This window comes from Cavia porcellus, unplaced genomic scaffold (assembly GCF_034190915.1).
Source record: "Cavia porcellus strain 051 isolate PalLab524CR breed Dunkin Hartley unplaced genomic scaffold, mCavPor4.1 scaffold_13, whole genome shotgun sequence".
In the NCBI taxonomy this organism is placed as follows: domain Eukaryota; kingdom Metazoa; phylum Chordata; class Mammalia; order Rodentia; family Caviidae; genus Cavia; species Cavia porcellus.
The window spans coordinates 9,782,249-9,809,529 of record NW_026947496.1 but is presented as its reverse complement, the minus strand read 5'-3'; the positions used below and the strand labels follow the sequence as shown (position 1 = coordinate 9,809,529).

Here is a 27,281-nt window from a genome sequence, read left to right as displayed (position 1 = left end):
AGAAAGCGACTGCGAGAAGGCGCCTCCCTGCGCCCCGCCCCGCCCCCTGCTTCCCGGCCCGCGTGCGGGGCGGCGGGGCGCGCGCCCGGGTCCCGGCCACGCGGGCTCCGGGGAGGCGGGCGGGGTGCGTGGCGCGCGGGCCAGGCCACCCCTCCGCGGGGGCGGCGGCCGCGGCCCAGCCCGGCCGGGCCCGACGTCTGCTCTGGGAAGCGCCTTATAAAGCCGCGCACGGCCGCCCGCCAGGCCGAGTCTCCAGCGCCGCCCCGAGCGCTGCGCACACTGCCGCCGGGACCCGGACGGGCCGGGCTCGGCACAGAGCGGGACAGAGCCGGCTGCGGACAGACCCGGGCTTGGGACAGACCCCGGGACAGAGCCAGCTCCGGACAGACCCGGGCTTGGGACAGACCCCGGGCAAACTTGGGACAGAACGGGCTCCGGACAGACCCGTTCACCGGACAGACCTGGGACAGAACCGGCTCCGGACAGACACGTTCACTGGACAGATCTCGGCTTGGGACAGACCCCGGCTTGGGACAGACCCCGGCTTGGGACAGACCCCGGACAGACCTGGAACAGACCCGGTTCCGAACAGATCCGGGCTCTGGACAGACCTGAGACAAAGCCGGCCCCGGACAGAGCCCGGCCCGAGGCGGGCCCCCGAAGGACTCCGGCCCGTGCCTGACCCTGGCCCCGGCCCCTGTCTCCTGCGCTCTGGGCCCGCGTCTTCCTCTTGAGGGCGGCAGCAGCGGCGGCGGGGCGAGGGCGCCCCCCGGCGGCGGGGGCATGCGTGGCCCGCGGCATGGCCTCGGCGGTGTTTGAGGGCACGTCGCTGGTGAACATGTTCGTGCGCGGCTGCTGGGTGAACGGCATCCGCAGGCTCATCGTCAGCCGGCGCGGCGACGAGGAGGAGTTCTTCGAGATCCGCACCGAGTGGTCGGACCGCAGCGTGCTCTACCTGCACCGCAGCCTCGCTGACCTGGGCCGCCTGTGGCAACGGCTGCGTGACGCTTTCCCCGAGGACCGGCCAGAGCTGGCGCGCGGACCTCTGCGGCAAGGTGCGGGCCGGGGGGCGCACGCGGTAGGCGTGGGGCTTGGGCAGGGTGAGCCAGCTCCCGATGACCCCGAGATGGATGGGAAAGGGCCCCTTGAACTGCCAGTGCGTGCTTCCCCTCTGACTTGTCTATCCAAGGGCAGGAGACGCTTTCAAAAGAAGGGCGCCGAAGGGATAGTGCCCGGCAGACACAAGCTGGGCGCAGAGCCCCCTCCAGGACGCACTCCGCACTCGGAGTGGAAATAGGCTAGGCGGTGGGAGGGGCCCGTTCTGGATGCCACTAAGGCCAAGCCACTTACAAGGAAGGCGCACTTTGGCGAGGGGGCAGCCTAGCCTCGGCCCCAGCCCTGGCCTGAGTGGCAGCCACCGCGGCGGATGCGTAGGGACGCGTCTGGGAGCAGTTACTGGGCGTCTTAGTTGGGATCCAGCAGCAGTCTCCGCCCATCTCCACTCCTCAGGGCCTGACGCGCCCACCTCGGCCCCCCCCCCCACAGCTGAGTTTGAACGCGAGGTGCCACGCAGCAGTCCTCGTGCCCGCCAACGTCCCCACCCTAGGGATGGCCCGCATTCGGCCTTGATTAGCTGTGGCTGCCTCCTCCCCGGCCTTGTGACTGCTCGCGCTTGGCCAAGACTTGTTTTCAGAAACTGCAGTGGCTTCTCTCTCCCAACGGGGGACTTGGGCTTGAAGAGGAGATTGAAGAGGAGAGGGACGCGGACTGGGAGCAGAAGCTGAGTCTGGGAGAATGGGGGTGGAGGCAGGAAGAGTAGAGCTGATTAGAGGCCCCTAGCGTACGGGACGCTTGACCTGCTGCAACCTTTGCTCCTTGTAATCATCTATGAGCGACCCAGGTGCAGGGCTGCGGGGCGGACCCGCCTGCACGGCTGCCTGAGGTCTGTGGCTAACTCTCAGTTCTCAGGACCTAGCCTGGCAGGGTCATTGTCGGAAAGGCTCCCAGAGCCGGAGGGTGCCCAGGCCTGAGTGTGGACATCCACCCCAGTCTCTCTCTCTCTCTCTCTCTCTCTGAAGCTGTATACCTTGACACACAGAGCAGTTGGGTATTATTTCATGCATGGAAGCTATTTGTTACATTTATTATTGCTTGCAGTAATGGGGATTGAACCAAAGCTTCTGCTCTGAGTCACACCCCCTTATTTATTTTCATTTTTATTTTGAGACAGGATCTTACTAACTTGCTAAGTTGCTCATGCTGGGCTCAAACTTGTGTTCCGCTTGCTTTGGCCTCCCAGGTTGTTTTTTTTTAATTCAACCAATAAATCCCCAAATCAGGAAAGCATAATGTGGGAATAGTTCATTCATTCAGTGACTTTTTTCTGGAACAAGGCAGGCTATAAAGGAGACTTCCCGAGTCTCCCTCTGACCAGCGTCTGAGTTTTGCCGTGTCCGGAGGCAGGCTGGCTGGAATCCAACTTCTGGCCTGTGACATAGTACCTGTTGCCTGTGTCTTTGCAGGGTTAAAGGGCATGGCAGAGCCTGGTAGTGGAAAGCCTCCACAAGTGCCTGTTGTCTTTGCAGCCAGCATCATCTTCATGCAGCTGCTCTAGATGTGGAGTGGGTGTGCGTGGAGGTGCAGGAGAGATTACCTTCTCTGGAGGGCCACAGGAGAGGGAAGAGGCATGTGCCTCGCCTTGTACCCATCCGAGCTCAGTTTCTCTTGCGTGGGTGCGACCAGGGCTGGGCTGCGTGTGAACACACCGAGCCCCCTGGAAAAGCCAAGAAAAGTTCAGGAAGCAGTGATTTATTGAGGGGGAGAAGAGGAGGGGAGATGATAGCTGCCTTTGGGTATCTAGAGGGAAACACAAATCAGAAATGGGGCTCAGAAGCTGTGGTGACCTGGCTGGCGTGTAGGGGACAGGATAGGACCAGTGACCACCTGTAGGACGTGGTGACAGCCTGCGATGGGGCAGGTGACTCAGCCCCTGGAGAGTCGTGCTGGGTGAGGGGGGTCCTCATCAGAGCAGGCTGACCTCAGGTCCTGTCTCCATTCTGTTCTTGGCCTGCGTTTGCAGGCCAGGTGACCTTTCCCCAGAACCACCTGGATTTTGCTGTGCAATGCCAGGGAAACCCTTCTTCCTGGGATCTTTTTAAGTCAAAGGAAATCATTTGATAAGCAAAGCATGCCTAGTAACAGAGAACATTCTACCTCATTTCCATGCAGAGTTACTATTTGCATAGAAAAGACTTCCGGGCTTTGCAAGCAGTAATACAAACGCAACCAGAGGCCGCCTTCTCCTTTGTTTTTAAAATTTCTGCTCTGGGTTGAACTTGGTCTCTGGTTCCACTCGAAAGCTTTGTGGGGAAGTCTGGGCTCTGAGCTTAGGTGGATAGCAGGCTGGCAGCCCGCTTTGGTGTCTCACTGCACCCCTAAGGGGTGGAAGCCTCAGGCCTGCCTTGCATCTTTGAATCTATGAGCAGATAAAGGGGTGCAAGTGTACTGTGCTGACAGTGAGAAGTCTGCCTGGAGAGGATCTCACCTCCTCTCCTGACACACACACACTGGTGACGTCTCTGCAGGGACATTTATTCCCCTGCCTTAGGGTGCTGTCTTGCTCCTGTCCTGCTGTCTGCTCTTGCAATCTTGATCTCTGCTGGCCTAGACACGCCCACCTCTTCCTTTCCTGTCCCCAGTCCTGGGGAGAGGGAGGTCATTACTTCCTAGGGAAGTTGCCTCTGGGTCACCTAGGTGTTCCCTTGAGGCCTTCTGCACCCCGGCCTCTGGGGTCAGCTCTTGAATTTAAATCCCCTCTCTGCAATCTCAGTATGACTCAGGGCTTCTCCTGCTTATTTACCTCTCTCGCGGCTCCACAGGTTGGGATTTAAAACTTCACCATGCAGAGTTCCCCCATCGAGTGCCCCAGGGCTTTTCTGTTTTTACCACCTCTGCTCCGGGGCTGTGACATCAGAGCTGGACTGGTCACCAGTGCTGCAGGTGATCGTTGATTCTTGGGCTGTAAAGTCAGCATTTTGTTTCATTCAGTCAGATACTCTGCTGAGGGCCTACAGTGTGCTTGGCACCCAGAGCCAGCTTAAGAACACAGAAGTGATAGACCACAAAATAAATAAATGAATATATCCCTCATGATTCGTGTGTTCCGGGTGGGAGAAATTCAGTCATAATCAAGATTGGCAGATGATGGAGTATGGTAGATGATAAGAAATGTTCAGAAGAAAACTAAGCCAAGAAAGGAACTGTGACTGTAGAATGGAGAGGGGCAGCTTTTGGACAGGGCTGTCAGGGGCAGTCTTGTGGACAGGTGACCTTTGAGGTTGAGCAAGACAGTGGATAGCTGGAAAGGACAGCCAGTACAAAGGCCCTGGGGTTGCTTCATACCTGCAGAAGTGTGGAGAGGATGGGCCCAGGAGGTAGACAGAGGCTGATCTCAGTCAACTTTGATCTGATCAGAAGTGGCTGTCACCATGGGGGTCCCTGAGCTGAAGATTGGTTCTGTCAGTCGAACGCTGACTGTGGCACTGAGGAAGGCCAGAACAGAGCAAGGGGGAGGCAGGAAAACATTGAAGAGGTGAATGAGCTGGGGCCAGGGATAGCAGAGCCTGGAGAGAGGGGCCAACACTGGGGCACTGGAAGGGAAGAGACTGGCGGTCATTCAGGGATCAGGAGCCCCCAGGCGAGCCGGCGTTTTCATCCTGAGATGCAGGCTGCTGTGGGCAGTGGGGCTGCTCTTGGAGGCGCGGTCGAGCAGTGGTGGTCCAGGCACCCAGCTGCGGTCAGCATGTGTCCTGTGGCGTTTTCCCCCAAGCAGGGCCCGCATTGCAAACCTGTGCACACGTGGGGCTCATGTTCTGTCTTTGTTCCGTCTGTTCCGTCCTCCTGGTCATGTTTTCATCCTGCGTCCGGATCGACCTCTCCTTGGGGTCCCTGTCACAGGAATTGTGGCCACCTGGATAAGACATTGATGCCACCACCTGGTCGTTCCCGTGACCACTGTTGTCAGGGGAGAAGCTGTGCCAGCTGGAAACCGGGGAGGATGGTCCCAGCAGAGGGGACTGTGGAGCTGGGGTGCACCTTCCTGTGCTGGAGGACAGCGGTGGCAGGCGGTGCTGGTGCATCATCTGCCTCTGTGCAGCCTCTCCGCTCTCTCACCCTTGTCTCTCGTGTTTGCTCTCGAGTCCACCCCTGCTGCCCACCCAGGCTCCAGCTCTGAAGTCCTCATCCCTCTTCTTTCCCCGTGGACAGCCTCTTGGCCGGGTTTGGTTTCTGGTTCCTGATTTCAGGCTCACAGATCCCTTTGCTATGTGTGTCAAGCCCTTGGGACCCTGTGTGACCCTCCCAGGCTGCTGGGTGGCTGGCGTCCAGGTTGCCTCTGTGTCCCATCAGGAATCAAAGGACCAGCTTGCTTCCATTCTCCATGGGAGATCACTGGGAGCCCGCTGGCAGGCCCCGCTGTGCTCAGGCTGTGCCCCACCCAGGATGGGGGCCCTTGCCTTTGAAAAGTGACTCCAGGGCCATCTTCCCTTGCTGTTTTCCAGAGGTAAAGGACTAGGGTGAACAGCTGAGCTGAGGGCTGAGCCCAGGTATAGAGGGTGGGATCCGCACCCCTGGTTCTCACCTCGGCAGAGCTGTCCGTGGCTGGACAGTGCGCGTGGGTGGAGACTTGGGGGCCGCAGAGGGGCCTGTGTAAGCACGACCGATAGGTGTTTTGTCCCAGGGAGGTCAGTAGCAGAGGTGCAGGTCAGGACTCCAGCTGTGGGGCAGCCGCAGCTGGAGAACAGACAGGAAGGGGCATCACAGTCACTCACTTGCACTGCCAAGATACAGAAGGACCCAGGGTCTCCTGCATGCAGACCTCACGCCGTACCCACACACAGCCCAGCCCCATGGACGGGAGGCCTTGTCTACCTCAGACTCTGGGTTACGGTTGGTGGCCTGGCCGCTTTATTGTCACCTTTGCAAAGGTTGTTCATTTGTCACGTGCCAGCCTGGGGAAGCCCAGAGAGCCTTGGTCTGGATTCTCTTCCCAACGTGTGGCTGGGGGGAGCAGGAGCGTGAAGGCATCGGGTTCTTGTCGCATTCCTCAGCAGCTCTCAAAGGAAGCCTCATCGGCCTCGCAGCACACGCACAGGATGCTGACTGTCCACACGGCCTCCTCCACCTGGCATCTTACTCTGCCTTCCAGATTTGGCAGTGGACCATTCATCTTGCTCTCTGACTAATGTACACTCACGAGATTTTCTTCCTGTTTTCAGAGGCATTCTCCATTCTCCTTCGCTTGCATGAAACTTAGAACGGAGTAGGAGAAATGGGACAATGTGGGAGGAGGGAAAAGAGATGTTCACCTGGTGTCTCTGCTGCCGCCTGCCTGAGGAAATTTGGGCCCGAGAGATTGGGTGACAAACCAGGGGCCATGGCCAGGTGACACTGGGGGAGGTCACAGGTGGGGATGCTCCGTCACCTGATAGCTGCCGTGTCACCATACATTATTGACACTAGCAGCGACACTGCTTGTGTGTGGGGCTGTGAGTCCTGCTGAGCGGTGACAGCAGGGGACGCCAGCGCTGGACTTGTTGGACCAGCTGGCTCACACTGAGTGCCTGCGGGGAACTGTGAGAGAGGGAGCCAGGCTGCAGGAGGAGCACGCATACTGCGGGCCGTTCTGACCCAGGCCTGTGCCCCCCCCCACTGCAGCTCCCCACCCAGATGGAGGGTCCCCATCCCACAAGGGAGGCCTCTGGCCTGACCCTGTGGCTTTGTTGGTCCCAAAGTAGAATTCGGTACTTTGAGTCAGCCAGGCTTGCATTATCATGGAATCCTGAAGCCAGTGTAGACACATCATGATCAGAATATATGGCGTGCGTTTAAATGAAAAAATTGTGTTTCTGTAAAATACCCGTCACCACAGGTCCCCCGAGAAATCCTCCCCCTCACTCACACACACACATCCCCCATCCTGGAAGTCCTCTTTCCTGAGGGTCTTCACGTGTGCTGCCCTGGCTGCTGCAGTGTCCTGAATTTACCCAGAATGTTTGCATCAGTTTCTGTGAGTACATATTCATGAAAAGCAAATGTTTTGAATCGCTTCAGGGCATCAGAACAGCCACAGAAAAGACACGAAAGAGGACTTCCAGCACTGCTCTGGAAAGTGGCGAGCATCGCGGGGTCAGTGTGAACCCCGGGGGAGGACAGCGTCGTGGCTTTTACTGTAATGCATCATTTGGGAAATCAGACATTCGCTGTGGTTTTTTTAAATCGCACCACATACATCGTCCTAAAAAACAGACCCAATAAATGCACAGAGCTCTGGTGACCCCTCGCCCTCCACAGGCCACCCTTTACCCAGGTTTGTGTTTCTCAGTGTCGTGGCCCCCCTTGCAGCTGTCAGGGCCTCCTCTTGGCCTCTGCACGTGGCACCCCAGAGGTCCCCTCAACCCCTGGCCTGCTCACCTTCCTGGGCAGGACGTCTGCTGGTGTGGGGCGCGAGGAGGGCAGGGATCCTGCCCTGTCCCTGGCTGCCGTGTCCCCAGCACCTGGCCCTGTCTCCACACAGACCAGCTGTGTAAATGGCTTTTTACAGATGTGAAGCCTGGAGTTCGGGAAGGATAATTTTGCTTTTAGTGGAGCGAAGAACAAAGATGCCCAGAGAGGAAGAACAGCAAAATTCCGAAGGTTTCAAGGGCCCCGTGTTACTTCCCCCTGGGAGAAAGTGACTTCCTGGCTCCAGGAGGCCCTGCAGAGTGGGAAGGAAGTTCGACTTCCTCGGCTTCCTCTTCTGGGGTCCTCGGGCCTCCGCCTCTTCTGTGCCTTCCTCCTAAGCGTGCGGACTTTTGTCCTCGGGAAGGTGCAGAGGAGAAAGGACCCTGGGTGGGTTCCCTGGCCATGAGAATCCGTGTGCGTGTGACTGAGAATCTGTGTGCGCTTCTCCATGCAGGGGGCCGGGGAGTGGGTGGGCCACTAGCTGGGGGGTCCCTTGCGTGTCACAGGGAACAAGGAAGGGCTGGACACCTTTGGGTCCTGGGTCACACAGCCAAGCCCTGAGGTTACACCCTCGACACTGACCAAAGTACGGTCAGGTCAGCTCTCGAAGTGCAGCGGAGGTGGGGGGGGTGGTTTTCCAGGAAGTTAATGGGGCCACCACTGGCGCCTGGAAGTGCAGGGAGCCAATCCGGTCTCCTCCCCAGGTTTTTTTAATTTGGTATCGAGACTTGAACGCAGGACCTTGTGCTTGCTAGGCAGGCGCTGTGCTGCTGAGCTGTATCCCCGGTCCCCAGCTTTTTGATCACTGACTGCTTATTTAGGAATCAGGGTCAGGGAGGCCCCTGTGTAACCCACCGGCAGAGCATATGTGTAGCACGTTCGAGATCCTGCTTTCCATCCCCAACCCGACTCGGAAAAAGAAAGCAGACACTTATTAAATATTTAAGTTTTTCCTAAAAAATTGAAAGTATGCTGCTTCAAAATTTTGCATTCTGTTTAGCTTTTCAAGACTGTGTGACCTGGTCTGGGTGCATAGCCTGCTGTGGAGGGATTGTCTAGGGTGCCGGATCCCCTGAGTCCTGCCCCCGCCCCCTGTACTGCCTCGAGGGTTGAGCCCAGAGCCTCACAGGCTAAGGGTACCTTCAGCCACAGAGCTGCACCCCAGCCCCAGGAAGATGACTCTGCGCAGCAGGAGGGGACTGCACTCAGCGCTTAACCCCTGGCATTCCTCCTGCCTCAGCCTCCCCAGTGCTGGGATTACAGATGGGCACCACTGCCTGGCTGTTTGTTTTCTCCAGCTGTCAGATCGCTGTTCAGTTTTTAGTCTAGGAATAAACAAAATGTTTGCCTTTGTAGATAGCTGTTAATCTTGAAACTGACAGAAACACGTTTGGCATTCTCAGATTTCAGTAACAAAGAAACGGACCCCGGGGCTTCTCCAGGCTGATACTGAACCCCCAGATAGATGTGCCACTGGCCTGTTTAATTTATAAGCGAGAGTGCTGATAATTTCCCTGTTTCAAGTTCTTAACCGTTGGGGTTAAATTTGGTTACAATTCTCACATCAAATTATGTGTTGTGAAGCAACAAAAAAGTTGAGATTGTATTACTGATTATACTTCATCAGAAATCAGAAACTTACCAAGGGCCCCCAAGTCCGCTGGGTCAGCTCCCAGAGAGGTGGGTGGTAGACAGTCAGTCCTGTGGCCGGTGAGGTTGGGGACACCAAATTCTCCTGCTTCCGCGGAGCGCCTCTGCCCCCTGCTGCCAGGTGTTGGCACGACACCCTCCTAATGGCCTTGATTTCATTTTGGCTTTCAGCTGTGCTGGGCGCAAGCCTCAGGGTTGATCTTATGAACAAACAGTATTTGGCCTATAAATCTATGTGTTTGAAATGACCCCAAATGAGAGTATTTAAAGAGTTTTGAAAGTAAGATTTTTAAGTGTCGCTCACCACAAACAAGTGGCATTTGGAGAAGCCAAGTGAGCCTTTGAGAGCAGAAAGACTTGGGGAAAGGGGTGGGTGGGGAGCACCGCAGATGAGGCGGGAAGACCAGGTGCGGGGGACATGCTCACTGGACTCAGTGTTCCTGCTGTCTGTCCTTGAAAAATAAATTGGCACCTCGAGTGTGGTTCCACCCAGCACCCCAGCTCTTGATGCTGTAATTTGGGGCACTGACAGCAGTGTTTGAGGTCCCTGCAGGCTGTGGGACTGAGAAGCCCGGTGTGAGCCAGGTGGAAATGTCTGGAGGAAGCTGTGTTTGGTCTCTGCCCTTGGCGCTGGAGGACAGACTTTGTGCAGGGTTTTTGTGCCACAGTCAATATGTGCGTCCTTTCAGCGGAAAATGCTTTTAAAATGGTGAAAGGGGAGAGCTGGCCGGGGCTCGTGCAGAAGCAGCACTAGGAGAGCAGGGGTCCTGGGGAGAGGAGGGCGTCCTTAGGAAAACTGAGCCATCTGGGTTGGCAGCTCGCTCAGGAGCAGGAGGGGAATTAAGTGATAAAAGTGCCCCAGCTAGCTGGGCGTAGTAGGACACACCTGTAACCCCAGCACTCGGGGAAACTGAGGCAGGAGGCAAATTCAAGTCCAGACAGGGCAACTCAGCAACTTCCTGAGACTGTGTTTCAAAATAAAAAATGAGTGGTGGTTGGATTCAGGGCATTTGCGGTGAGCTACACCCAATACTGTGCCGCACGCACGTGTGCACACACACACAGAGGGCACTCAAGTGAAAGCCCAGAGCTCTCAGACACAATCACATGCCCTTTCCCAGCCTGGTCCCTGTCCCCATCTAATTACTCCGGGAGTCTCCATGGCTAAGGGGGACCCTTGTCTTCCAGCTGGGAAAATCAACGCAGGCCAGAGAAGGCAGCCTGCTTCTTGCCTTTCCACAGGTGACTGTGGTGCACAGCGCCCAGCGGCTTGCAGTGGGACTGTTGCTTTGCCCTCTGGCGGCTGCCTTCTGGGCCTGGATCTCCCAGCGGCAGCGCTGTGCCCATGGGAGCATCCTGTCGGCCTGCAGGACCCACTTCCCCGTGTTGCCGGAGTGTGGGTGATCGCAGCGCTGGGGCTGGGACTGGGTGCTGAGGGCTGGAGCAGGAGTCTCCATTGGAGCAGCTAAAATGCTGATGCTGTTTCTGGAGCCCTGGTGGGTTTTCTCAAGATTTTCTCTGTCCCTCTTCCTGCTACCATGGTTCATGTGTACCCGAGACTTGCGTGGAAGCAGTAGCCCACCACTCGCTGGTAAAGTCCAGCCGTGCTCTGGGATCAGGAGCAGAGGGTGTGCGCCTCGAGGCATGCTGCCCTTCGAGTGTGTGAGCCAGGGAAAGAAAATCAAAGATGTAACCAAAAATAAGTCATCAAAGGGAAACCCGTAAGCGCCGTAAAACCCAGGAATACCTTCCGGTCGTTGAAGAAGTCTTTATTTTTTGTAAGTCAGCATAAACACGCCACCTACGCTGGTTGTTCAAGACACTGATCTTCCTACAGACTATAACTTCAGGACGGGAAAGGAAAGCCACTGTGTCATCAGTCTGAGGCACTGGAAAACCAGTGTTCTCGCTCTCATAGCAGGCGGAGGATAAAAGGAGTCGTGCCTGTGTTAGAATAAAGAGGACTTTGTAGGAATGAGTTACATAATTGTTTCCCCCTTTATAAAAACAACTCATTTTGAATTAGTTCCGTTTCCCTCTGTGTACTGCTCTGTAGCAAGCCAGGGATCAAAGCATTTCCTTGTAAGAGAGCAGTGTTTACACACACACACACACCATGAGCTATACTTTGGCTTAATGAAATGGATGTTTTCAGATGTGCGTCATTAGGTGACAGTGGCAGTGTATGACCCTCACAGGTTGAATTTATGCCAAGTAAGCCAGCTGTGATTTCACTAGGTGGAATAATCTACAGTCATACATGGACCTCCATGTAAGAAATGGTATTTAGGACATGAATCTTGGGTATATGTGTGTGTCTGGCAGTACATAAATATTTGAGAGTCTGTATGAGATATACTGGGACACAAATGCAGAGTCAGAAACTGGTGTTTTTTATTTCTCTTTCTTTTCCAGGCTTCCCACAATATGCAGGGTGGGGCATGGGGCAGGGAGAAGGAGGAGGGGAGAGTGATCTACCCACCTTGGTGGGTGACAAGGGTGTCACACTTGGGTACACACAGGGTCTGCAGGGTGACGCCCAGTGCTGGACTCTGCCTCTGGGTTTGTGGCGCCGAGGAGGGCAGGGCCAGGGGAGGACCAGATGCCCACACATGAGCATGAGTGGGCCAGGCGAGGTCTCCAGTCTGTAGGCATCGGAGGGTCCAGTTCCTGGGCTGGCGTCCGGGTGGCCCAGGGTTCTCCTTAGGCATGGGGCGTCCCTGGCGGCCGTGTGTCCTGAAGGCTCTTCTCTTCAGTCGGATTTCCAGACTTACCTCTGTCACAGACCTGGGCACTGGGCGGCTTGGAAACCGAACAAGGCTTTTCCTGTTTGTGAAACCAGCCCAAATGAGACCTTCTGAAAACTTGGACTCGCTGCCCGCTCATAGCTCTGGGCTCTGGGCTCTGTGGTTTGGTTGCTTCTCACAGGGCAGGGACATCTTAGGTCAGTGACAGCGAACCTTGTGGCGACCGAGTGCTAAACTGCAAGCCAGAACCTAGTGATTTATTGCAGAGCGCCAACACCGAAATTAAACCTGAATCTTGAGGTCTTAGCTTAGAAAAAAACACCTCTACATCAACATCTCCTGTCTTAAAAGGAAAACACAGTCACTGTCCTGCCACAGCTTCGCACCACTTCTGTGCCCTAGACGTGTAAATTCCGTCTCTATCTGGCGGACAGAAAGGGATTTTGCATTAGATTTGCATTGCTTACTCTTGGGGAGACAGGAAAGCACCCCGCATCACCGTGCCTTCAACTGTAGTCTTTTGAGTTTTTTCTCCAATTCTTATCAGCATATTTTTGTGATGTAATAAATACATTCACAGTGGGGGATCCATACACATTTCCTGTCCCTCTTTCCTTCCTCCCCCATCTCTCACATCCCATCCTTTCAGGGAAACAACTGGTTCATTGAGTTCTCATATTGTGTGTCTTTGGTATCAATTTCATTAATTCCAATTCTGATCCATGCGGTTTATTTCAGTTAGTTTCTGATTTGGATCATTGTCTCCCTCGGATAGACGCATCCTTAGGTTATTTATTTGGAATCACTTCTTTTGTGTGCACATTCATGCTGTTCACCTCCCTTTTAGGGCAGCTTCTGTTGCGTCCCATAGGTTTGGGTGTGTTGTGCTTCCCTTGCCATTCAATTTTGAGAAAGTTTTAAATTTCTTTCCTGATTTCTAATGGGATTCACTGATGACTCAGTAAAGTATTATTTAATCTCCATGTATTTGCATAGTTTCTGTGGCTTTATTTGCTGTTAATTTCTTGCCTCCTTCTGCTATGATCTGACAGTGCAGGATGCAGGGGATTATTTAAATTCATTTGTATCTTTTCAAGCATGCTTTGTGGCCCCGGACATGGCCTGTTTTGGAATAAGTTGTGTGTGCTGTTGAGAGAGGTGTATATTATGCTGTCCGATGGAACAGTGTGAGGGTATCTGTTAAACCCATGTGTTCAGTGGTGTGGGTTAACTCCTGATATTTCTTTGTTGATTTCTTTGTATGTTACTCTGTTTAATTGTGGTAGTAGGTTACTGAAGTCCCTCACCGTTAAGATTATATTGGTCATTTTAACTCCAGTAGTTTTTGTTTATGAAATTAGATGCACTGACTTTCAGTGTATAACTACTAATGGTTGCTGTCTCCTCCCGTTGGATTGTTCCCTTTACCCATATGTAGTGGCCAACTTTGTCTTTTCTGATCAGTTTTGCTTTAATTCTGCTGTTTGCATTAGATAAAAATAAGGTAACAGCTCCTGCTTCTTTTGGGCTGCAGTTGAATGGAATGTATCATTTCCCACCCTGTTACTTTAGGCCTGTGTACTTATTGTTGGCTGAGGTCTCTACAGGAAATAGATGGTTGCGTTTTGTTTTTAATTGATCTGCTAGTTTATGTCTTTTGATACTTTGTGACCATGCACATTGAGAGCTGTTACTGCAAGGTGTTTATAGAATCCTGTCACATGGTTTTTCCATCCTTGATTCTTTTATTTTTTTTCCTTTAATTTAACTACTGTTCCAATCTAATTAGATGCGCGCTTCGGGCTCTTTGGTGCTAGTGGCCTCCCTGCCTCTGTCTATGATTCTCTTAAGTATTTTCTGCAATTCTAGTTTAGTAATCATGTGTTTCTTTAAGACTTCTTTGTGCCCAAAGTCTCTACTTCTCTATCAGTTTTAAGGCTAATTTTGTGAGATAAAGAAGTCTGGGTTGACGATTGCTTTCTTTTAGGGGTTGAACAGCTTCTCTTCAGACTTTCCTGGTCTTCCAGGTTTGCGCTTAGAAATCTGCTGTTTCCTAATGAGTTTGCCTTGGTAGATCACTTGATATTTTTCTCTCACAGTATTAGGTATTCACTCCTTGTGCTGAATTTCTGATATTTGACTATGATGTATCATGGAAAAGTTTTTTTTTGTCTGTGTTCCTCCGTTACCTGAATACTGAATCCTTTCTCTAGATTTGGAAAACGTTCTTTTCGGATTCCAGGGAACACTTATTGAGTTAGCTTCTAATTTTTTCTTTATTCCTATAATTCTGTGGTTAGTTTCCTTGAGTCATCCAGCAGCTGTTGGATCTAGTGTGCATGGTCTCTTGTCATTGTTAGGCTGTTATTGAGTTCATTGTCTACTGTACCCACTTTGTCACCTATTTTTTTCTAAAGATATGGTTGTTTGTTTGTTTTGGTACCGGGAATCAAACTCAGGACCTTGTACTTACCAGGCAGGCACTTGTACCATTGAGCTACATCCCCAGCCCTTTGTTATCTATTTTGGGCACTGTGTCCTCACATTGGTCAAGTCTACTACAGATGCCTTCCGTTGGATTTCTCAGGTCATCTCTCTCTGCTTGCTTTTTTTTTTTTTTTTTTTCCATACTTCCGAATTCTTTTCCAAAGTGGTCACTCACTCTTACATTGTCTTGCTTAATTCAGACTGTTTGTTTCTTCTTTAAGCTTGAACATTTTATTGGTGAAAGCCTTTACCTGTTTAATTAAATCCTCTCTGAGCTCGTTAAGCATCTTATGCATTTGTTTGTATGTTTCTTGTTTTATCTCGTCATATACGGTTGCTGGTTTTTTAGTTCTGTGCCTATTGGTTCTTGTGTCTTGCGCTCAGCTTTTGGGGATACAGAGATTTGGGGTGGCATCGTGTTCCCTTGCTGTCTCATGTTTCTACTGGTTTTGCACTCTGGATTGAAGGTGGGTGAGACTGCAGAAACGGTCAGTACCTGAGCTCTCTCGTTGGGTTCTCCCTGTGATGCGTCCTGGGGTTTGGTTATGCTTTGGTGTTTATACTCATCTTCAGCTTACTCAGTATGAAATGTGAGGGTCTTCTTAGTGTCCCGCCCTTTCCTGGCGGCTTGATTCCCAGCCCAGTTGGGAGAGAAAAAAACAAAAAAAATAACTTGTGTTTGCAAAGACAGGACTTCCTCCCTGTGGCTGGCTTAGCGTTCCAGGCTATTTGTTCTTTTCTGAGTTGCTTTTAATTTCTCAGTGTCTCCACAGTTTCTAGCTCTCCCATCCCAGGTCCTAGAGCGACTGTTCGGCTGCTGGCCTTTACTGTACCGTTTTTACCCGCCTCCCCACTTCCTTGGCAGTACTGGGGTTCAATCCAGGGCCTGTGTACTGGGCTCCATCTCCAGACCTCTTCTTTTTAAATTTGCATTTTGAGGTGGGGTCTTGCTAAATCATCAGATTTCCCAGGCAGGGCTTGAATTTGCACTGCCTCACACTCCCAGAATGCTGGGATGACAGGCCTGTGCGAATCACCCTCATGATAGTTTTCTCCGGCATTTTCCCTTCCAAACATAGCATTTACAGGACTCGTCTGAATGTGAGGTCTGTTTGTACCGGCCTTGTGATCTGGGCTTCTGTGGTCATCAAGAGTAGTCTCTTCCCTGTGTCTGTGAGGGTGGTGGCTCCTGGGCCGACTGCCCCTCGCTGCAGCTGAACACCATCAGGGGCCTTGTGGTGCTGGCCAGAGCTCTGGCTATGTGCACAGTGTAGGTGGAGTGGGCCCACTCGGGCTCTCACATCTCTCAGACTCCCACACCCCGCTGCTGGACCCAAGCACCCTCTTTTGGTACCGATGGCTTTGATCTTAGTGTAAACTAACTTCATTCTTTGGGTTGATGAAACTTCCAAGGAGGTTCAGAGCAGGACATGATTTCATTACAGTACTCACCAAGAGTGAGTACCATAGCTCAGTCTGCAGTTCTGCTTTCTCCTGTTTTGGTTATCTGCGCTCAGTCCAGTTTCTGAAAGTATACAGTGGTAAATTAGAGAAATAAACAATTTGTAAGTTTTAAATCACACAGCAATTTGAATAGCGTGATGAAATTGTGATCCTGCCTGAATGTGAATCGTTCTTGTCCAGTGTTTCTGTGCTCTGTACGCTACCCTCTTGGTTGTTGACTGGCTGTCATGCTGCCACAGTGCTGAGTTCAAATAATGCTTATTTTACTGTGCAGGAGTACTAAGGCTGGCAATATGAATATGTCAAGGAGAAGTCCTGAAGGACTTCCTGTAAGTGAACAGATGGGTGTCCTTGAATAAATAAGGAAAGATAAAACCATCTGCTGAATTTGCTAAGATGTGTGGTGAAGGGGAATCACCTGGCTTAAAACTGTGAAGAAAAAGGAAATTCATGCTCATTTTGCTACTTCCATGGTGGGTAAACGTTCTTAGATAAGATGGAAAAGGCTCGGCATTCTCCATGGTTTCAGGTGTCCCCTGGAGGTCATGAAAGGGGTCCCTTTCACATAAAGGGGAGCCCCGTATTGTCTAACACGCTCTATGGAGGAGGACTTCCAGGTGGTGTCCTTGTCTCGGGTGCCTGTTGTAAATTTAGTTAGGAGTGCATGTGCTTTTCTGACTTTCAGCATTTCTGTGTCCATTCTAGGACTGGTTGCCATAAAGAATGCGCATGACATAGAGACCCGGCTCAATGAAGTGGAGAAGCTGCTCAAGACGATCATCAGCATGCCCTGTAAAGTCAGTACCCACCATGCCCTGTAAAGTCAGTACCCAGCATGCCCTGTAGAGTCAGTACCCAGCATGCCCTGTAGAGTCAGTACCCAGCATGCCCTATAAAGTCAGTACCCAGCATGCCCTGTAGAGTCAGTACCCAGCATGCCCTGTAAAGTCAGTACCCAGCATGCCCTATAAAGTCAGTACCCAGCGTTCCCTGTAAAGTCAGTACCCAGCATGCCCTGTAAAGTCAGTACCCAGCATGCCCTGTAGAGTCAGTACCCAGCGTTCCCTGTAGAGGCGGTACCCAGTGTGCCCTGTAGAGGCAATACCCTGCTTGCTCTGTAGAGTCTGTACCTGGCATGCTCAGTAGAGTCATTACCCAGCATGCTTTGTAAAGTCAGTGCCCAGCGTGCTTTGTAGAGTCAGTACTCAGTATGCCCTGTAGAGTCGGTACCCTGCTTGCCCTGTGGAGTCGGTATCTGGCATGCCCTATAGAGTCAGTACCCGGCGTGCCCTATGAGGTTGGTACCTGGTGTGCCCCATAAAGTCAGTACTGGGGGAAAGCCCTGCAGGGGTGCAGCTATCATCTTCCAAATTTCAAAGGCTTCCAGCCTCCCAGATTACTGACCTTTTGCTGCCTGTCATGAAGCCTTTTGGGCGAGAGGGAGGAGAGCAGGCATGAAGCGGGGGAAGGAGGCTCCTGCGGCTGCAGGGTTTCGCTTTCCCACCTCTGCACACCCCAGGCTCTATCTCACCCCATGTGGGTGAGTGGTCTTCGATACCAAGGGCGCTGGAGGCAGGAGCACAGTGTGACAGTGACACAGTATGAAAGGGCTGCAGACCGCTCCCTGGGTTGGGAGGAAGCGGCAATGTGTCCTGGCCCACTGGGCGGGTAGGCGGGGCTGACTCCGGAGCATCTGGGCTTTAGTAATTATTGTGTTTCTTCCCAGTATTCTAGGTCAGAAGTGGTGCTCACTTTCTTTGAAAGATCTCCCCTGGATCAGGTGTTAAAAAATGATAATGTGCATAAAATTCAGCCCAGCTTCCAAAGTCCAGTCAAAATATCAGGTGAGAGCAGCAATGCGGGCGTGGGGATGGGGCGTGGGGGATGAAGGCCCAGGTCCCCCACCCTCCAGCATGCTTTTCCTGATAGGTCACACTGTCCACACAGGGGCCACTGAAACACAGTTTTGCAGAGTTGTGACAATGGTGGGCTATTGTAATCCCAAATACTGAGTTCAGTCATCCAAGTACTGTAATCCTTTTTCCAGTTTTCCTCACAATCCAAAAGGTTATATTTGTAATCGCACTGAGACGTTATTGGAATCCCAGCAAGTTAATTCCAGTCTACCACCTCCAATGCAACCCACAGCGAGAGTAAAGACACCAAGATTTACTCCAAGTTGAGGACAACCAAGGGGTCCTAAATCCAATCCCTGTGAGGATGTGCGGGCAAAGGCCCTGATCCAAGGCCTCTCTTGGAATTTATTATCTTGTGAAGAAGGGGGGTGGGTCAGGGATGAGTGACAGTGAAGATGGCGGGAATTATGTGAGTAACTTGAGCTGGCTGGCCAGGTGGGGAGAGGAGTATTTCTGCAAAATGCAGAGATAAGGATATGCACAAGGGTCAGTTCCCATAATAAGGTAGCACCTGAATTGTTTTGTAAACTTTTGTGCCCTGGGGAGTCCATAGCCTCTATTTTGAGGCTCATACCTAGTTGACATTCCCGGAGCTATTGGCTCTAACATTCCACTGTGCTCGTATCCTTTGGAGAGCACTATGCAGAGCACTATGCAAGGAGACAGGAGACTGTCTGATGGCTTTAGAGATTACATGCCAGTTTTTTGCAATGCTTAGATCCAATTGAAGAGAGAAGGAAATAGCACAGTCAGCTCTGCACATATCAGTGTAAGGAAATATGTCTCCAAATAATCAAAGCTGTAGTAATTGTTGTGCATTCAAGCGGAGACACTGGAGTGTCTCCCACAGTGGGCAAGAAGCTGCTCTTTGGTTTTTATTAAGCAGCGTATTTTCTATTTCTAGTGACCCATAGTTCACACTCTCCCTTGTTTCCAAAGGGACACATTTGAGAGGTCAACTGGAACTTGCCTAAGAAATAGTGTCACACTGGTGAGGGCATCGGTGTCCTCAAAGGCGCCACCTTGGCCAGCACCTGGCCTCGGGCACTTTCTCACAGCACAGTGAAAGTGGCGCGGCTGTCTGTCCCAGATAGGGTCTGCACCCCAAGGCTTGGGTCCCCCCACACAGTGCCCAGCGGAGTGGAGAAGGAAGCTCCTCTGCTCTTTAATCTGAGTGTGTGGGTGGGGGGTCCTCACGCCAAGTTCTAGGGTCTGTTTTGCTTTATTTTGCATTACTTTGAGCCAATGAGAGAGCCAACAGGACCTGGTGTCTCGGAGCAGCTGGGCCATTGCTTCAGGGGGACCTGGAGGCTCCCGAATCGAGGGACAGACAGGCTGCATGGAAGTTTCTGGGGAGTAAGTCCTCAGGGACAGCAGGCTGCAGTGTCCCTGCCTCTGTTTCCCTGTCCCGTCTTAGTGGGTGACCAAGATGGGCTGAGTGTGATGAGATGAGATGAAGAGCGGTGGCTGGAGACCATGCAGGGCTTTGGGCACGTTCTTCCTGTTTTTTTCTGCACGGACCGAGGTCCACTTTCTGCCAGATGCTGTTCGAGAGCCTCCATGGCCTCCGTGGCCTCTGTGCATGAGCAGGGCACAGCGTCCTGCCTAGGGAGGCAGGGCTCTTGAGCTCTTTGTGCAAGTCCAGCCCCTGGGCCAGCCCTGAGGATTTTCTATGAAAAAGCATGGCACAGAGAAGAGGGTGTGGGCAGTGCGCCTTGGGCTCAATGGGAAGGGCAGGTACAACCTTGGACAGCTTCAGTGTGCACAGAGTTCTCTCTAATGCGGTTGTTGGGGAGCTGTGGGTGCATCTGGGGCCAGGGCGAAGGTCCCCTGGGCCTCCTTCCAGACCAGCAGGCCTCCCACTAGAGCCTCGCTGCTCACTGAGTGAGAAGATGCATGCAGCAGCCTGTGCAAGATTAAACAGGAGCCCCTCGTCATCCTGGGCTTGGCAGAACCTGGCCCAGGGACTTCTGATGTCACCTCCTTTTCTGGCAAGCTTCCGGGAAACCCAGCCCATCCCGTTCATTCGGGAAATGTCCTTCATACAGAGATCTACGCACTCCCTCCTTCCTCCTCAGATGTCTTAACACCTTCTGGAGCCACAGTGGTGCTGAGGCTGTGGTGGCGGGGGCAGGACACTGGCCCTCTCTCTGGTCATGACCTAGGCCCTTAATGCTGACTTGTTTTGTGAGACGGCCTGGCGTGAGGCGTCCACTAGATGGCGCGAGTCTCCAGTCTTGGTGCGAAACCCGCCTCGTCCTGGGGCGGCAGCCTGAGCGGCCTTAAGGTGTTCTTTGCTGCTTGCTAATCCAGACGCTAGCTTACCAAGAAAGTAGAAACCCCGGAGGCTGGGCGAATAACGGAAACGTGAATCTCAGCCTTTACCTGGCTGTGGCCAGTGGAGTGGATCATGCTCAGCGGCAGAGTCTGATCATTCAGGTTTGGGAGGCCTGGAAAAAGTCATTTTAGTTTTTATTAACCCAACCTCTGCACACTCTTTTCTTAACGCTTTATTCTGTTAGTGGTGTGGAGTACACAGTGGCTGCTCCCGCTGTGGAGGAGCACAGCGCCCTCTTCCCTCCCGCTCCCCGCCATCTGTACTGCCTCAGCCTTAATTTTTATGACACAGGCACAGCCCAGCCAGCCAGCTAATAAAAAGGTGTTGCTTTGGGTTTTGTTCTGTTGCTGAGTGCATTAAAAAACAGACTGGTATCTGCAGGGGGCGGAAAACTCCACTGCAAGAGGATGAGGCTAAACACCTGCTTAAAAAGGAAGAGAAGAAATGTTTCCATAGGGGCCAGGGATTTAGCTTAGCGGCATGAGTGCCAGCCTGGCAAGCATGAGGTCGTGAGTTCAATCCCTGGTATCCCCCCCCCCCCAAAAAAGAGAAATGTTTCCTGCGTACAGTGCGTGCGGTAGCAGTCTGTGGCTGCAGAAATGTCCATTGGCAGATGGTGCTGTGGTCAGTTTGTCAGGAAACAGGATCTGCACGGTCTCAGGGCTCATCCACCAAGGGGTTAAGTACGCAGTGCAGGAGTGCAACCTTTCTCTGAGACACTCAGCAGCACCCTCTGGTAAATGATACTGACCGGGTGTTCCTAGCAGTGGGACCTTTGCATATCACACAGGTGCGCACACACACACACACACACACACACATACACACGTGCATCCACACACGTGCGTATGCACACGTGCACACACACCCCCACACTCCACATGCTGCACTGTGGGTTCCTGATAAAGTGCTTCGCCTTGGTTTAATCCATCAAAAGCTCAGCTCCATAAAACAAGTCACCGTCAGCCCTCAGAAGGGAGAGCTGGGGAAAGATATGGGGCTCCAGAGGGATCTGGCTCAGCAGCGCTGTGCAGCAAAGGGTCCTGGATGGATCCGGAGCAGACGAATGGACGTGAGCGGGAAAAGGAAGGGAACTCGAGGGAAAGAGGTCTGTGGTGACAGTGTATGGTCCCCAGTCATTTACTGGATTTGATCGGTTACCATAGTTCCATAACATAATTAAAGAAAATAAAAGCTGCTGAGGGGAATATGGGAGCTGTCCTTGCTCTCTTTGTGACTTTGTGTAATTCTAAAATTAATTCAAAATACATAAATAGGTACTTGAAAATGAACAATTTCACAGAGGCAGTCGAGTATGTGACTGAAGTAATGAAACTGACAGATGATTTTTTTTTTTGTTAGAGGTATGAAACTGACCTCTAAGAAATTCACATTTAAAGATCTTTGAAGAGAAGCTTCAGGGGCTATAATTGTTCTTTATAACATTTCCCTTTGTTTTTGCAAGTGTTATAACAGGTAGGATGACATTACCCAAGTACTTATTTGAGCTCCCAGCATTCGTTAGGGTCTTCACGTGTGTCATCTCATTGAATGGACATCTGTGTCCTATACAGGATGGATATCAATGTGCCCATTCCCATATTGATAAGCCCTAGCTAAATGCTTTTGCCCTCTTGTTAAACTTTGGACAACCACTAATTCATGCAATTTTTTGTAAAATTTTTATGTAAGTGACAGAATAAGTAAAAATACAAGGTGCTGTGGAAGCTGGGCTCTGTTTCCTACTAGCACAGGCACACAAAGGCCCTGCGTGTTTCGCTAGGTTTTAAGCCAGTCTGTGGTCTGATACGTATTTAGACGATACTTCGTATTACGTGTTTAGTACGTAGTACATACTTAGTATTTATGTATTTAGACGATACTTTGCATTTTAATAAGCAATCCAGAGTGTGGAACCTCCGTCCTGGAGGCTGTGGCAAACCCATCAGATATACAGCCTGGGCTCCCCCAAGGATACTCAAGATCTTGGGGGCTTCCAGAGAGTGGATGGGGACCCGGAGGGACCCAGGGCTCCTCAGGGACACCTCTCAAGGCGCCAGGGTGGCCTGAGCCCGAAAACCCTGAGCACAACACACACACACAGTGTCCTGGAGGCCAGCCGTCTTGAAAACCAGGAAGGCACATTTTTGTGCACAAAGGTTCTTTGTCACAGAAATCGAGGGCTGACTTGTGTAAGCCTGTTCGTTGTTGAACAGGCCAGTGTGAGAAGGACTGTATGGGGTCACCTGAGAATGTGTTCAGGGATGATCTGCAGTGGTGACGTCAGTGGGAGCTTGTAGCCTCCCGCCTCCCCCAGACTACCTTGGCAAAGGAGTGGCAGGAAGGAGACAGGCTGCTCTGAGGTTTCAAGTGCTTCCGCAGACAGATTTGGGTCAGAGTTAATGTAAACAGTAAAGAAAGTGGTTTCTGGGTGGCCATGCCTTTTAAATGGAGAAGTGGTTGGACCTGAACCTGTCTTGTTGAGATTGAGTAATGTTTGAGAACTGGGGTGCAGCCAGGCTTCATCCCAGCTTCCCTTCCTTCCCCCGCTTCATATCTAGAGGCGTCATTTTCCCCTATCCCAGCCCAACTCCTCCTGGGCTTGCAGAGCTGCCCGAGCTGCAGCTCCTAGGAGGGTGGGGCAGGACAGAAGGCAGGGGTGGCCTGGAGCAGGAGCTGGGGGCCGCTGCAGGAGACTCCCAAAACATGAGTGACCCCCTTCCCAGAAAGCCAGGCGTAAATCCCAGCAGCTACAAGTCTGACGGGTGTACCGCCCCACTTTGACCTTATTGTGGAGAAGGGGTATTTTTCTGCTTTTGTGTGTTCCCCAATTCTGTGCATATGGCGAGAATTTCAAAAACCTAGAAAGATTGACAAATAAAGCAAATATGCCAGACAGCAGGGTGCACGCTTGTAATCCAGTGCTCGGGGAGGCTGAGGAAGGAGGGCTGGCAGAGCTGAGCCCACGCTGGACAGCACAGTGTCTTAGGGAGGCCCTGGCTCAGAATACGAACTATAAAAGGGCTGGGATGTGGCTCGCTGTGAAGCCTGGGTTCAGTCCCTAGTACCACAGAAAAGAGCACAACAAACAGGAACCTAGGGAGATTGTCATGATTCCAGTAATAAAATAGCAGACTGTTCTCAAGAGTTAATTAATTAGATTGTGGTGGTGATGTAGGAGGGGAAGAAGTGAGTGAAAATCCTGCAGAGCCTCCGCGCTGCTCACACTGACCCGGGGCATGGTAAGATGCTCTGCCCAGCGAGCCGGGCGGCAGCAGCTGGAGGAGGATGGCAGCCCCTGGTCCAGAGGGAGGATGGCATCGGGAATGTGGCATGTATTTTAAGAATAAGGGCAAGAAGGACTGCAGTGGCCACTAGATGTGTCCACCTCCTGCGGGAAGGGATCAGAGCGTGTCCTGTGGGAAATTCCAAGAACAGTGCAGCAGCCGGGAGGAAGAAGATGGTGCAGCTACCTGAACTCCTCGGGGCTGGGGTGACTCGCCGTGTTGCCCACTCCTGGGATCGAGCAGTCCTCCTGCCCCGGTCTCCCGAGTAGCTGGGACTGCAGGCATACAACACCGTACCGGCCGTGCTTGTGCCTCATGCAGTTGGCTTTCCACACCGGAAGCTCTGAATCCACTGAACTCAACCAGTCCTGGGTCAAGAATATTGGGAAACACTTGCTTCTATATTGAATACATACAGACTCTTTCCGTAACATTATCCCCTAAATAACGTAATGTAACAACCAGGGGCATAGCGCCTTTGTGGCACGGGGTGTCAGAAGCCACCTAGAGGAAATCTGATGCATATGGGAGGGTGTGTAGGATCTGTGCAGATGCTGTACCATTTTACACGAGCTTGGGAATCTGCAGATGGGGTGTCCTGGAAAAATGCCCTGGGGATACCAAAGGACCATGGTATTGCGTGGGCCGGGTGGTGACCTGGGATCTAGGAGTTTGTGAGAGTTTAGAGTTTGCAGGATCCTGGACAAGTTAGTACCACTTTGAAACTGGAATGGGTGACACAACTCCTTGGGCCATGGAACTCACTGTCACACATGCTCCATCTCAGCTCTTCCAGCCATGGATGAGCCACAGTCTTCAGCCCTCTCCAGATAATACCTTATAGCCATCATAAGATGTCATTTTTCTTTGGCTTTTTGAATTACAACATCTGTGCTCATCGGAAGAACAAAACATCAGTGCCTGTCTAGATTTGTATGAAGCCAAAACGTGCAGGTTAGCTCTGGTTTGAAACCCACATCGTCTCTTCAGATCCTCACAACAGCCCGGCTGGTAGATGTTGTTGGCTCAGTCTTAGTGTGACGAGAGCTCAGAAAGGGCGGGTGACCTGTGAGAAGTCACACACACTGCACAGTACATCTGGTCTCAAACTCAGTTCACGGACAGGGGCCCCGTGCTCCCCCTGTCCACCCCAGCTTTAATCCACGGGGAAGGGCTGTGCAGCCGGAGCGGCTCTCTTCAGGGAGAGACAGGACCAGCACTCGAAGCTCCTGGCTCAGTCGCCCCTGCACTCTGCCTGGCAGGGCCTGGAAGGAGCCTCAGGAACAGTGTCGGGGCTAAAGGGGCCAGTGGGTGGAAGGGAAAGTAAAGGACTTAAAAGCCTCAACTCAGACACCAGCCGCCTCCTCACCTGCTGCTTTGGTTTGCAGAAATCATGAGGTCCAATGGCTTTTGCTTGGCGAACACGGAAACAATCGTCATCGACCACAGCATACCGAACGGGAAGGACCAGCACCAGGACGTGGACCCCACGGAGCACTTGTGAGTACCGTGACTCGCAGATGGCTTTATAAAGGGATCGCCTTGCTCACCCACGCTTGGACCCCTTATAAAGGGGTTGCCCAGGCAGAGGCCTGGGCTCCACAGAAAGGAGCGGGTGTGGCCAAAGGCCCGGCTATAGGCTCTGCTCATATTTGAATACTTACTTTAAAGTTTGTCTTTAGTGGACTCTGATGAGAAGTTGATTCACTGACTTTTGCGGAGACTGAGCCACTGGTTGTAGGGATGAATCCACAGGTCCAGAGTCTATTACCTTTGGGGTGGGAAGACCGGGCACCTCTGTGCTCGAGGGGGTGGTCTCGGGGCAGAAAAGGTGATGGCAATGTTGGCCTCGCCTCGGTGCTCCCAGCAGAGCCTGAGGTACAGCTCACAACTCCCTTGCCTGGGGCTGCCGTACAGCCAGGGTTGGCCCTGAGGCTGCTGGGTATGGATTCGTGGAGGAGAGAAGGGTCCTTACCTTCCTGGGATGAGTCACTGGCTGGGGAGCCCCCTTCCTAACAATGGCTGCTGCAGATGCTGAGCTCAGATCCTCAGGGATCTAGGGACTCCACTCTTCTCTGGGAGCACCCCAAAATAAGGCCACACATTTTTCCCTGGGGAGCAGGCAAGGGCAAGGCTCTGGGGTCAGGACAGGATCACCCTCAGTGAGCATTTCCAGAGAGTTCCTGACTCTCTCCTTGCTGGTCTGGGGCTGCTCAGTCTGGCTGCAGCTGTCCCTTGGGCGCCCTCTGGACGATTCAGGACTGGCAGGTGCCCCTGCAGGCTCCCCGTGAGGCCCCAGCCCATGAGATGTTGCCACTGACCCACCTCACTGGTGTCATCACTGTTGCAGGTTTGAGAATGGCGGCGAGTTCACCCCAGAGCTGGAGGACGGTGATGACCCTGCAGCTTATGTCACTAACCTGTCCTATTACCACCTGGTGCCCTTCGAGACAGACATTTTGGACTGAGCCTCTTCATCTGGCCTCTCCTGCCTCTGCCCTTGACTGTACATTGCGGTGGTGTCCACAGAGGCCCTGGTGATCACAGCTGCTGCTCACCCCGCTGCCTTCTAGGGGTCCCGGGCCCCATCCGTGAAGCCTGGGCATTTCACAGGTGGAGCCACCAGCCTCCCACTGGCTACAGGCAAGGAGCAGGACTCAGCAACCTTGGCACCTGTTGCCACCGGGGATCGCCACACAGGAGGCCACTCAGCATGCTCTCCTGAGGGGTCTTCTATGCACCACAGTCTGCCTCGCCTCTCCCGGGACTCACTCACTGGCCACTTTCAGAGTCTGCAGGGCATGTGCTCCACTGGGCTCCCTCCCACTGTTACTGCCCCTTCGAAGGAACATCTGTTGTGGACGGGTGACCCCGGGGCCACCCACCCACCCACGCTGATTCCCTGCCACTCTCTCCCATGTCAGAGGCACCGGATGCCAAGTTCTGGACTATGTAGGAGATGTTCAGGAATCCGGGATTTCCCAGGGTGTGTGGCTTTCATTTTGGCTTAACATGCTCTTTCTGGACAGTGGGTTTGGGTCACCCTAGAGTCATATGTGCATGGGGAGAACTGGACAGAAAGGAGAAAGCACCAAGAATCGAATGTACCTGTGAACTTGGCCTGAGAGTAAGGTGCTTCCCAGGAGGAAAAAAGTCCTTTTCCAGCCATGAACTTCTCAGTCCTGCAGTGTGGGGCTCGATGCTGCAACCAGGGGCATCTGAATCTCCTGTCTCATGCACCCAGTGACTTGGCTATAGCAGCCTGAAGGGCTGGGGGCAGGAAGAAGCTCAAGGCTCTGAGGCCACCTCGGATGCACGGTCTAGGTCCCCACACAGTGTCTACTAACGGCCAGCATTTGCTAATGTAAATAATAGTAAATTATTGAGAATTCTAATTCTTTTACACAGTCTGTTTTTAATCTATTTTAATTAAATAAAATCTGTTACTCTGAACTATTTAAGATGTTTGTGTAGAAGGATGTGATTCATTGTGTCCCCTGCCAAGGGACGAGATGGGAACTAAACATTGACCCCACCAGACCTGGTCACATTGTAGCTTAAGAAATGTGTTCTGCTCTCCCACTAGGGAATGATCTGTCCAAACTGGAAAATGAACAAGCGTGGGGTTTTTATTTTTCCTTGTTTTGACTTGGAATTTTCCCCTGCTCTGTTTTCGTCTTTGACAGACACAGGAAACCCATTGGTCAACCCACCTGCAATACATGCTCTTATTTCTGTGGATTTCCCATTCCTATGCCTCCCAGCTGTGTTCATTTTAATGCACCCTGATTTCAAATATACTCTGTGGAGAAGCTAACTGGGTGTCTTGGTTACTTTTCTCTCTTTGCTGAGACAAAATACCCAACACCCCAAGTGAAGGAAGGAAAGGTTT

At 52.4% G+C, this 27,281-nt stretch overlaps 1 protein-coding gene across 1 annotated transcript; it reads left to right on the top strand.

Annotated features, from left to right (window-relative positions):
- Positions 1-320: 320 nt before the first annotated feature.
- Positions 321-26,850, top strand: Pxdc1 (PX domain containing 1). The gene is made up of 5 exons (XM_063259812.1): positions 321-1,055; positions 16,554-16,645; positions 17,575-17,692; positions 24,778-24,889; positions 25,740-26,850. Exons 1-5 carry the CDS (start codon positions 800-802, stop codon positions 25,855-25,857), a joined length of 696 nt encoding a protein of 231 aa, XP_063115882.1. The 5' UTR covers positions 321-799; the 3' UTR covers positions 25,858-26,850.
- The last annotated feature ends 431 nt before the right edge of the window (positions 26,851-27,281 follow it).

Excerpts from the sequence above, each read along its gene's own strand:
- Pxdc1 (XM_063259812.1), top strand. The coding sequence starts at position 800 with ATGGCCTCGGCGGTGTTTGAGGGCACGTCGCTGGTGAACATGTTCGTG. Across the intron at positions 16,646-17,574 it reads TCATCAGCATGCCCTGTAAA|TATTCTAGGTCAGAAGTGGT; the intron begins GTCAGTACCCAC and ends GTTTCTTCCCAG. Across the intron at positions 24,890-25,739 it reads GTGGACCCCACGGAGCACTT|GTTTGAGAATGGCGGCGAGT; the intron begins GTGAGTACCGTG and ends TCACTGTTGCAG.